Source organism: Anopheles stephensi, chromosome 2, assembly GCF_013141755.1.
Source record: "Anopheles stephensi strain Indian chromosome 2, UCI_ANSTEP_V1.0, whole genome shotgun sequence".
NCBI lineage: Eukaryota > Metazoa > Arthropoda > Insecta > Diptera > Culicidae > Anopheles > Anopheles stephensi.
The window spans coordinates 63,701,115-63,711,595 of record NC_050202.1 but is presented as its reverse complement, the minus strand read 5'-3'; the positions used below and the strand labels follow the sequence as shown (position 1 = coordinate 63,711,595).

The window sequence follows — 10,481 nt, the reverse complement described above, 5'->3', positions numbered from 1 at the left end:
TACTATCAAACAATTAATCATATTTTTGCTTACAATCACAACGTTGTATTTATTTCTTTTTCTCTGCATTGCTTTACGACGTTCAAGCACTTTCTCGTTCTAACGACATCATACATCGCACTAAAAGCTGTTGGATCAGAAATCAAAATCAAAAACACAAGCACAATTGTGCATGGGTTGGTTTTTCGGTTTCGCGAGTTGATAATGCTTTGTGCGCGTCCTATGCGACTGAATCATTTGCTTGCACGTTTGTTTTTTCAAAAAATAAAAATTCACACGGTGGTGCGCTCCCTAAAACAGGACTCAAAGCCCCTCAGACGACCGGTATGGCGGCGGCAGCATCGATTAAAATCCACCCTTCGACCAGCAGGGTTTTCACGTAAACGCTGGCAGTCCAAACTGCTCTGGGCGGAAGTCCTCGAGGGATTTCAGTACTACGGTGGCGTGCTTACGCTGGTCTTCCTCGATGTGCGGATCGGGCACCATGACGGCCTGCATTCCGGCCGCAATGGCGGCCGTCACACCGTTCGGTGCATCCTCAAACACCAGGCACTGGTCGGGTGCGGGACGGTCTTGGAAACGGGCGGCCGCGACCAGAAAAATGTCGGGCGCCGGTTTGCCCTCCTTCACCTCCGGATCGGACGAACCCATCACCTTGTGGCCGAACAGCTCGAACAGCTCGCGATGGTTCTTTGTCTTCACCTCGACCGAATCGGCCCCGGAACTGGTGGCGAGCGCGATCGGTACGTTGTGTTTGTGCAGATGACGTACCAACCGTTCGGCACCTGGGTTTGATGGAAAGTTTGAAGAGAGAACATCGATATGAATAATTACGAAGCAAACGGTTAGTTCGAGAAACAGCGGAACTATCTATCTGGAGGGAGGGAGTTTCAAGTTAGTGCAAAAAAAACCGGGACGGGGATGACGACTACGGGAAGGACAGTGGAAGGGTTGAACAGAGCACAGGGAAACAAAGACTACTCCCAACAGACACAATCGGTTAATAACACACAACACACGCACCGATCCGGCCGGTGTTCGAATCTGACCTTGCATCAGCGGCGCCCGGCCAAGATGTAGCAACTGATCGCGACGGAATCGCGCCAGAAACTCATCCACTGTGCAGGGTAGCTTCAGATCGTTCACCAGTATCGAGCAGGTACGCTGTTCCGTCGTGCCCATCACCTTCATGCGCGTCGGCCACGGGTACGGCGAGTTGTACGATTTCAACAGATCGCGCAAGATGTTTTCGTAGATCTTCTCCGTATCTGCGCCCGCAACCAATACGATACCGGGGATCACACAACGAAATGGAACGGTGGGAACCAGTGAAGGGATAAAAAGGCAAGAAAGAAAGAGAGAAAGAAAGCAAACACACACACACACGGTTTGACATTAGTAGGGATCGGCACTGGACGTTACATTACCTGGCATCAGCTGGCATTGCTCCATGACGCGATTTATGCGTTCGGTCGATATCTGCACGTACTCGGCGGGCGTCAGCGGAAGCTCTAGTGCGGCCACAATCGCTTCGGCCGCCTCATCCCGCTGAAGGCCCATGATGGTTTGCTTGATCTCCCACGTGTACGTTTTGCCGTACGGTTCCGCGATCGATTGCGTTACCTGCGTGTAAAGATTTTCCGTGTCTAGCCGCCGGACAATGCCCGAACGCCCCGAAGGTGTGCGTGGCGAAGAAAAAACGTTAGATTACAACAATGTGCTTGATGGCCTTGCTAAACGGCCAGAAAGTGGGGGTAAATGGAACAAAGCACGGAAAGAACACGGCACAGCACGCTGCGATTGTGCTGCACGAGATTAAGGAAACCATGATGGCAGAAACACGGTGTGAAATATTTCATGCTTAAGCAAACGTTGAAATGTTTCAACGAAGGGGTTCACTGTCTCATTCTGCTTCTAATCGTTTTCGTACATTATTGTGTGTTTAATTAAGAACTGCAGATTTTACACTGATTTGTTTGAGCTTCAATTCAAGTGGAAAGCTTCAGTAGTTTAGTAATAGTGTCCTTGAACAAAACCCACTTAAAAAGAATTTTTTAAACGGCAGGCCACTAATTGTATTGCTTATACCTGCGAGGGACAGAAAGCTGACCTTTGAAAATGCCTGCAGCAATAAGCTTCAATATTGATTCAAAACCACCACACTCCACACTACTATCAACCGGGCGGTCGCCCTCCCATCCGTGACGTAGTACATTACAAGTGGCGGCATCAGATGCTACTATCGGTGCGATTTCTTATCACCCAACCTCATGTTGTCTCAACCAATGTAGCCATTGCCGAGTAACAAATTAGGGGAAACGTGGTAAAGTGGGAACGGCATTTGAATGAAGCAAAAAAAAGAACGTATTATGCCATCACAAGACAAGAAAGCGCACAAGGTGTATCAGGCACAACCGACAACGGCTTGAAGCTTAATTGTTAATTATCAGCCTGTCTGGTTAATAACTTTCCATCCGTTCCGTTCCGCTAGCAAGCCACCAGTGCAACGATGTATCCCTATTCCAAGGATACCGCGTCACCTTACGCTTTGTTGGTTCGATATTTAATCAATTTTACTGCATCCTGACGCCCGCGATGTATGCATTTCGTAGCCAGCAATTATTCCTAGCATTAGAACTTGCTGCTGGTGCTGCTACATGGTAACGTTACTTCCTGGATCGAAAGCATGATTCGCGCGATCCAAAAAATTGTGCACGGTTTGTGCGAATAATGATGGTCCCCTCCTTCCCCGAAAGTGCACCACACTGCATTCCAGCGCATCACGAGCTCATCGACCAAACAAACTTGACACTGACACTGGTGCAGTTCGTGCACGCGGTGCACTGCGACCGAGAGATCGAACTGCGTTTCCGCACGCACCGGCTATGCGCCACCACTTACCGAGCAACAGCCCATCCATGTCGAAGATACAGTGGGTCACTTTGCGGAACGTCGACATTTTGCTTCCGGCCGTACCGAGCACCGAACCACTACTACTACCGAATAGCCGGCTCATCGTGGCTGCGTCGTGCTTTATACGTTGTCGTCGTCCGTATCCCGGTCAGTCTCCCTGCCTCTTCCAACCCGTTATCCACTCGTTTAGTGCGAGGACGGTGCGCGTTTTCCTCGCGAAACAGATGTTTTTCTGCTGCTGCTGCTTTATAAACAACCGAGAGCAAAACCTTGTGAGAACGGATGATACAAAGGAAATATGGTAGACAAGAGAGCGAGTTTAGTACACATTCGGAATACTAAATCTGGAGCGGCTGCGGATGCGAAACCGGTAGACTCTCTCTCTCTCTCCCTTTACTCCGGAGTGTGAGAGAGTAAGGGATTGTTTGTTTGATTCCAGCCTTTGGCGTTACTCACGTTACTCACAGTCGATACTAGTACAGTCGGCTTGCTTTGATTGCTTGCGTTTTGTTGCTCGTCGGTTCGGGTTTTGTATATCCTTCGGAGAGGAAATTCCACTTCCTGTTGCGTCTGTGTATTGCTGTAGAGAAGGAAAAACGGGAACAAGAAGAAAGGAACGGTAAGAAATATAAATAATTGACCATAAGAAAAGCACAAGACAACAAAACAACCAACAAATAGGAAAGGGGTTTTATCGTTCACAAGGACATGCTCACAACAAAGCAGCTTCAAACCAGGACCACCAAGCACTAGCATTATTCATGATCATTTCACAAAAAAAAAATCCCGTTTTCTACGATGCGATGAATTAAGGTCATTGTCAAATGGGGACACAGCATTGCATCGATGCACCAGTGTCGATGCGGAACTCAGCAGACAAACAACCCTCGAGGGGAAGCGAAATATCCTTTCCTGGGAGGGTGAGATCAGCCGGATGATGTAAACAATTTATAACACGCCGTATATCTCTATTTCCTTTGTCCCTCTCCTGTAGATGGGGTGGCAAAAAGCGGCCTGTTGAATGGACCGTTTGCAGAAGATAACACGTAATTAGCACTGGTTCCACCCAGATTCGCAAGATTCATTCGCGTCCCATCCAACCTTCTTTTTGGGGAGTGTTTTCTTCCTCTCCGTTCTTATGTAACTGGCGGGTGCTTCGTGGGTCGTATGAGCTCTGGTTGATTAAAGCTTTGTCTCTTCATGCCCTACCAAAACGCGCATCTTTATCAAGCCAGCTGGCCAGATTGGCGAACAAGGCGTACGGGAGACGCAAATCATAGTGTTTGTGTTTGGTGGACGCAGTTTGGTCCGGTCGAGTGCCGGGAGAAGGCACTTTTTACCTGCTCCGCTCGATAACGCAGAGACAAACGCACGGATTAATTACACTATAACGACGGACATGGGGACGTGTGAGCATACAAGGGACAAAAAAAAGCTTAGAAGAAACTGCTACTACAAAACATAAGAACATTACTTGCCGTACGGATGGTGGTACACACTGGAAGCACTTGCAACAACGGCAACAAAACAACAACACAAAAAAACGTTGGCAATGTTTTGTTGATGAGCTGTCAAAACCGCGTGGAGGTAGCTGACGTTCGTTTACTGCACTTTCCTCTTTTTAAAATGACCGTTATTCGTTGATGCAACCAATGGCAAAATTAATCAATCTGTTGAGCGATCATTAGAGCAACGAGTGTGTTTTCTCCTGATTGTAACCAAATAAAATACTACTTTTATATGTATTACACTTTCACAGTAACAACTTTATTAACAGACGAATAAAAAATGAATGACGAATTTTCAAAATCGAAGTTACGGTACATTGAAGGAATAAACAGAACTACCAAAGTATTAAAGCATGGTACAAGCACGATCGTAAATAACGCTTACAATTAACTTAGCTACAGAAAATACTCGTAAACGATGAATGTTTTGCCACACGGTTTCATGAGCAAATTGTGCCTAACACTATCGAATGACTTAAGGTCCACAAACAAATGGCAAAAAACACGCATTTCTTCCTCAGTTTTTCAGTTCTCTCGCTTCACCGCTGGTTCATGAGCTTTATCTTTAAATCATGAGCTTTTAAAAATCAGAATATTATATCTCTCTCTCACTCTCTCTTTATCTCTTCTTGTTCGTTCTATAGCTCACAATTACACCTTTCATCGTGCACGCGCAATTGCGGCGTGTTATCACAACCTTGCAAACATCGCACCAGCAGCAGGCATATGTGTGCAGATTTCGTTTTCCGGCTATTTTAAAAGCATTTGGTAGCCGTTTCCGTTTGTGTGCGTATTCGGTTCCCTCCGTTGCGTAGGTTGGTTCGTTCGTTCCGTGGAACTTGTATCGTCACGGTACACACGACGAACCATACCCATTCGTCCGTCCGGAGATGTCTCGAAACTCGAGTTCGAGGCACTATTCCTTGCTGAGCGCAAGGAATTTTCTTATTTCCCCCCGATATCCCCCCATATCTTTGGAGGAATTTCCAGATGTCTGTGGAAGAGTATGTCTCTCCTTCCGCAGCTGTACGTCTTTGGTTTCCCCTTGGCTTTTGGTTCCTCCCCCCCTCCTGTTTGGCCAAACTAGTCGCCCTGCTTTGTAGGCCCTTGGGGAACGTTGTCGAACGCGGGCGGCCCGGTCGCCACACCGTTCACCTGACCACATAGCCGTTCCGCTTCCGGGACCCACTTTTTCTTTGCCCGTTCAAACGCCTCAATAATGCACGACCGGAACAGCTTCTGGTGCAGTACGTACGCACTGACGTGCCCAGCATCGAGGTAACGGATTTCGGCTCCGGGCCAAATGTCTTCCAGGCTGGTGCAGCCATCGCGCGGAATGTACGCATCGTCCTTGGCACAAATCGCAATGATCAGCGAGGTATCGTAGGGAACGGAAAAGTTTTTCAGGTGCGTACATTCGTCCATCATGCCGCGCATGAATTGTAGCGCCTCACGTTCCCACCACCGTTGCTTGGTCGTGTCGATCGGGATACGTTTCTCCTCCGTCACTCCATCGGGTGAGGACGATGATGAGCCCCAGCTAATGTACTCCATAATTTTCGAACCAACGGATTTTGAACTCGGAGCCGTCGTGGTGGTGGACGTCGTCGTCGTCGTCGTCGCTGCACCCTTGTCTTCTGCTTTCACCTCCAGTATCAACTTGCTGCCGGCTACCGAGCTACCTTCCGCTTGTTGCTGTTCCTCGTTGTGGCGCTTCAGCGCAAGATGAATTTTCATATTCAGCTCATCTATCTCTTCCTGCGTCAGCTCACAGCGCACGTTCGAAAGCAGCTTGTTCAACAACGGCTCGGACAAGTTTAACGCGTTCGTGCGATTAATGTGGATGAGATTTTTTGACTGCTTCTGCTCCCGTTCTGGCGTTGTCTCGCGGATCACGGTCAAGTTGACGTCCGACGACGAATCGCCACAGACCAGATCCTTCGTTTCGTTTATGTCTAACCGTAGCTCTTCCACCGATTGATTGAAGTTCTGTATAAAATGCTTGCCGGCTACAAATGCGTCATCCACCACGGTTACCATTTTGGACAGCCGCTCCCGGAAGTTACCGTCGGCAAAGTATTGCGTTTCCAGCACGTCCCAATTGATGGAGTGGCTCATGACGCCCTCGGTAAACACGGACGAGGCGGTCGACCAGGATAGGCATGGGACGAGCACTAGCGGTTTAGGCCAGTTTGTAGCGGCGAGCGATGCCATGTGTCCTCCCATCGACAGACCAGTGATGCCCAGCGGACCGTACCCGTTCCGTTCGCACCAGTTGAGAAGAACGAGCGATTCCAGCACTAAGCAGCCACCCATAACAAAGATGTCCGACACGTTTTGTAAACTGGACGCACTGAGGGGGGGAAATGGAAGATAAGAACGGGTCAAACATGCATTCGGATCACATTAAATCAATTTAACACAACCTTACCGCTGTTCTTTTGGCTTCCGCAAACCGTAGAATGGATTTTCCAGGATAATCGCACCGAGATTCGCTTCCTTGAGCAGCGGTTTGGCGATCAAGTTCCGGCGCTTCCAAAAGTACTGCAAAGGTTAGTTTATGAAGCAAAATGATTTCATAAGCACTGAGATGATACTGAGAGGTGTGCTCTTTAATTTAACTTACATGATCACCCGTACCGGCCAGATGGATACAGATCGGCTTATACCGCTCATCGTTCCACTTGAGCGGCAACAGTATCTGGAAGTGTGCGTTCTGTGCCACATCCGGCACCAGACCGGGCATGTAAATTTCCAGCGGCGAAATAAACTTCCCCTCGAGTATTTTACAGTCCGAGTGTAGCTCTTCCTTGGTAATCTCTACCGGATAATCGCGTGGCACCAGCTGTGAACATGCGGCACGATTTGACATGATCTTTCGGAACGCGAACAGTCTGCAGGGAAGATGCGGGGAAGAAAAATGAAAGGTAGGGCTACGTTAGAGTATTGTCCCGTCCCCGTAATCGATACCAGGAAGTGCCTTAGTTTGGCCTATTTTTAAAACTGAATAACCTCTGTCTTGCATGTCATCGCCTTTTTTGACGTCCATTCGAAAGTGCATTCATCTTGTGTGCTGGCTTTCGACTAGGTTAAAAATAATGTTTTTAAGGGATGAAAGTCCATCCTCACATCGCTAGCCAATAGGGCCAGTAGCAGGACAACAAAAGCTTAAGACGAGCGAGACCATTGGTCTGAGTAGCCAGGCTGACGACGGTGAGTGTGTGGAAGGTCAGGGCAAATGGGCTGCGCATTAAAACGCATGCTGTGTACGTGATCCCCAGCAGGCGCTGTTGTTGTGAAGCTGGAGCGAAAAGTATCGGAACATCGCAGTATGCAGGTTATTTCGTCCCGTACAGTCCGCCGAGATGCCGGACCCGTCATGCTAAATACTAGATGGTATTAAGTAACGTTATTGGAGGAAAAAACGACGCTTAATCTCCTCTAATCCAAAAATAAAAATAAAAGGTTTTCGAGGGGGGTCACTCACCAACCGGCGCCTCATTATTATCATTAAAGTCACACATTTAACTCTACCGATAAGCCGCAACTGCTTAGTTTTTTTTCGTTACTAAATTCAACCAATAAAATGTAAACAAATCTCGCGCCTTCAACTGGCAACACTGCCCGCCGCATACTGTGCATGAGTGTATGGGTGTGGATAAAATGCACGTTCACTACGGTGTGTTGGTGGTGGTTAGGAATGAAATTTCTTGTTTTTGTTTTGAACATGGTATGCGAGATCGTACGATTATTTTTTATCTCACTCTGGCTTTCAGTCTCCAGTTGGCGCGTCACACATGCGTTTCCAACAGAGTGCGTACGTGCAGGATATTGCGTCTTTTCGGAACGCAGGAAACACCTTCCCCAGACACACCCCTACCACACACCACCTCAGCCATATTACAACCGTTTGCAAAATCACACTTTCTGAAGCAACACAACACGCACACCCCCAATTCACGCACGCAACACAACACACAGCTCTGTTGACAATTGCTGTTAACTTGCGAGCCAGCAAAAAAATGATCCAGAAACTTCTGTTCGGCGGCGTACACGTCACTGCTGGCCGGCCCATTGACTGGGGGCCCTCTTTTATTTATCACTAAAAATAGCTCAGGCCTTAACAGGACCACCGACGCGGGTCTCGCTACGCTCCGATCCGAGGGCGTGATAGGGCGGCATATTGCTGCCAGCTAAAGTGCTTCATACACTTGGTAACAAGCAAACTTCTATCAATCAGCAAAAGAACATTGCCCCCGCCGAATGAATGGTAGGTGAATTATGTAATTTTTGGCTATCGGCAGTTGTCGCTTCAGAAAAACGGACGCTATTTTCGGAAATGGCTCAATCATACCTTTCGAGATTTTCCGGCTTGCCCCAACCTTTGCAGAAGAACTTGGTCAGCAGCAGCGACCGATACAGACCATCCAGGCGCGATGGAGGCATTTTGCTGCTTTGTTACCACTTTGTTTACACGAGGCAAAACACCAATTCCGGATTCGTCTGGAACAAATAATGCACGAAGCAAAGATAGCACACTCCTTTCTCCTTTGTTTTGCACTTTGAGAACCCTCTTCCGGGCTTAATTGGGGTTTTCTTTCGCACCGCCGATTATATTCACTTGACAGCCCAGCCGCCCAGCTGTTATCTTAGCTGCACTTTTCTTTGTGTCTCTCGTTCGGGTTCGAGCAATTGTTTTGCTTTCAGTTCCAGCACTTTTCTTTCACTTTTATTCACCGTTGCCCGGCTGATCGTTTTCAGATGTCCATTTGGATGTGTTGTTGCTGGCAGGCGATTCTACCGTGTACCGTCGCTTTGTGCTTTAGTCGAGTAATTGAACCGCCATCGCGATGACTGCGAGCGCTTAAATAATTTCGAATAAACAATCGCACACAGCTACACGCGGCACATTGCTACGTGATGTAGTGGTGTGTGTGAGAGAGAAACAGTGAGAGCGAGAGAAGCTGCTCACCGACGGCCGTCAAACTCGTTTCGATGTGTGAGTGTGTGTGGTGGGAAGCTGTCAAATGGATATGTTTACGAAATGTTTAAAAAAATGCACTTTGGCGATGGCGCAAAAGTATCGTTCGATGCAAAATAGAAATAAAAAAGCCTTCGCGTCAACTACGTGTTGACGGAAAACATGTTTTGCTGTTTATCTATATTTAAAACTATTTTTTCCCGGTTCGTAGGATAGCGCCAGTTTTCTTAGCAGTTATCCTTTCGTCTTGACCTCTCAATGCTAAAATAACGCTGCAAACCGATTCAATGTGCTATTATATTATGCTATGCTCACCGTTATCGTTGCTATCCCTTTGTCCTTGAAATAGATGCGTACCGGTTTAGGAGGTACAAGCGTCACAGATACTTCTATTTAGATGAATGCTAACAACGACGACATCACGCCATCCATCGAAACATCGGACAACGATCATTCGCTAACGAGCGCTCTACTATTGCTCAAACGGCATTAGAGGACTCACATCAATGGTCATGATGCTCACAAATATGTGCTAAAACCGGCGCACCATACCGGCACGGTGCTAAATTAGTCACACAATCTTGCACCACACACACACACACACACACACACACACTAACACCCGCAACCAGAGAACAACGGCTCAACGGCTGTACGGACGAGCCTCCAAATCTGGTGTGGGGCTGTGTGGCAGCTCGCTTCAACACGGAAGTTGGACAGATCATGACGAGCAGCAGTACGATAAACAGCACCAGCGCTCACCAACACATTGCTCATCTGGTTCATCTCGCGCTTGGGGAAAGTATTACAACGATAAGGATTTATTTAAAAATGGGTTATTTTTGAATTGATTGATGCACTTTCGGGCGGGGGTTGTCGTCATTTCTGCTATTTACACATAGATTGTGATAAAACTGGACCAACTCGACGTAAACGGTCGACATAAACGTATCAAGGTTGAGGCTTCCGGACGAACATGTAAACAAGCTGACGCGGAAGGAAAATGTGTTTACTTCTCCGGTTTGAATTGCGCGCCGCTTTGAAAGGAAATTTCCACCCCTATAAACTGTCGACCAGAA

General features: G+C 47.7%; 2 protein-coding genes and 2 long non-coding RNA genes across 18 annotated transcripts; 1 reads left to right on the top strand and 3 right to left on the bottom strand.

Moving 5' to 3' along the window:
* Positions 1–20: 20 nt before the first annotated feature.
* On the bottom strand, positions 21–4,514 carry LOC118506752 (probable pseudouridine-5'-phosphatase). Of its 14 annotated transcripts, none has more exons than XM_036044342.1 (5): positions 4,388–4,514; positions 3,370–3,493; positions 2,902–3,182; positions 1,428–1,646; positions 21–785 (listed from the first exon to the last, which is right to left on the bottom strand). In XM_036044342.1, the coding sequence occupies exons 3-5, from the start codon at positions 3,014–3,016 to the stop codon at positions 376–378; spliced, it is 744 nt and encodes a 247-aa protein (XP_035900235.1). In that variant the 5' UTR covers positions 3,017–3,182; positions 3,370–3,493; positions 4,388–4,514; the 3' UTR covers positions 21–375. The 14 variants fall into 14 exon arrangements, with proteins under 14 accessions (XP_035900235.1, XP_035900228.1, XP_035900234.1 ...); XM_036044335.1 differs by lacking the exon at positions 1,428–1,646 and adding an exon at positions 1,050–1,268; XM_036044341.1 differs by lacking the exon at positions 1,428–1,646 and adding an exon at positions 1,050–1,268 and having other exon boundaries at positions 2,902–3,154.
* On the top strand, positions 3,395–4,832 carry LOC118506756. The gene is made up of 2 exons (XR_004905543.1): positions 3,395–3,532; positions 3,908–4,832. It is a non-coding gene; the product is annotated as an uncharacterized LOC118506756 (long non-coding RNA).
* LOC118506751 (protein ABHD18) lies at positions 4,653–10,037 on the bottom strand. 2 transcript variants are annotated; one of them, XM_036044333.1, is made up of 5 exons: positions 9,718–10,034; positions 8,776–9,441; positions 7,048–7,315; positions 6,853–6,965; positions 4,653–6,774 (listed from the first exon to the last, which is right to left on the bottom strand). In XM_036044333.1, the coding sequence occupies exons 2-5, from the start codon at positions 8,865–8,867 to the stop codon at positions 5,505–5,507; spliced, it is 1,743 nt and encodes a 580-aa protein (XP_035900226.1). In that variant the 5' UTR covers positions 8,868–9,441; positions 9,718–10,034; the 3' UTR covers positions 4,653–5,504. The 2 variants fall into 2 exon arrangements, with proteins under 2 accessions (XP_035900226.1, XP_035900227.1); XM_036044334.1 differs by lacking the exon at positions 8,776–9,441 and having other exon boundaries at positions 9,718–10,037.
* On the bottom strand, positions 7,778–8,769 carry LOC118506757. Its single transcript, XR_004905544.1, has 2 exons — positions 7,909–8,769; positions 7,778–7,810 (listed from the first exon to the last, which is right to left on the bottom strand). It is a non-coding gene; the product is annotated as an uncharacterized LOC118506757 (long non-coding RNA).
* Positions 10,038–10,481: the final 444 nt, after the last annotated feature.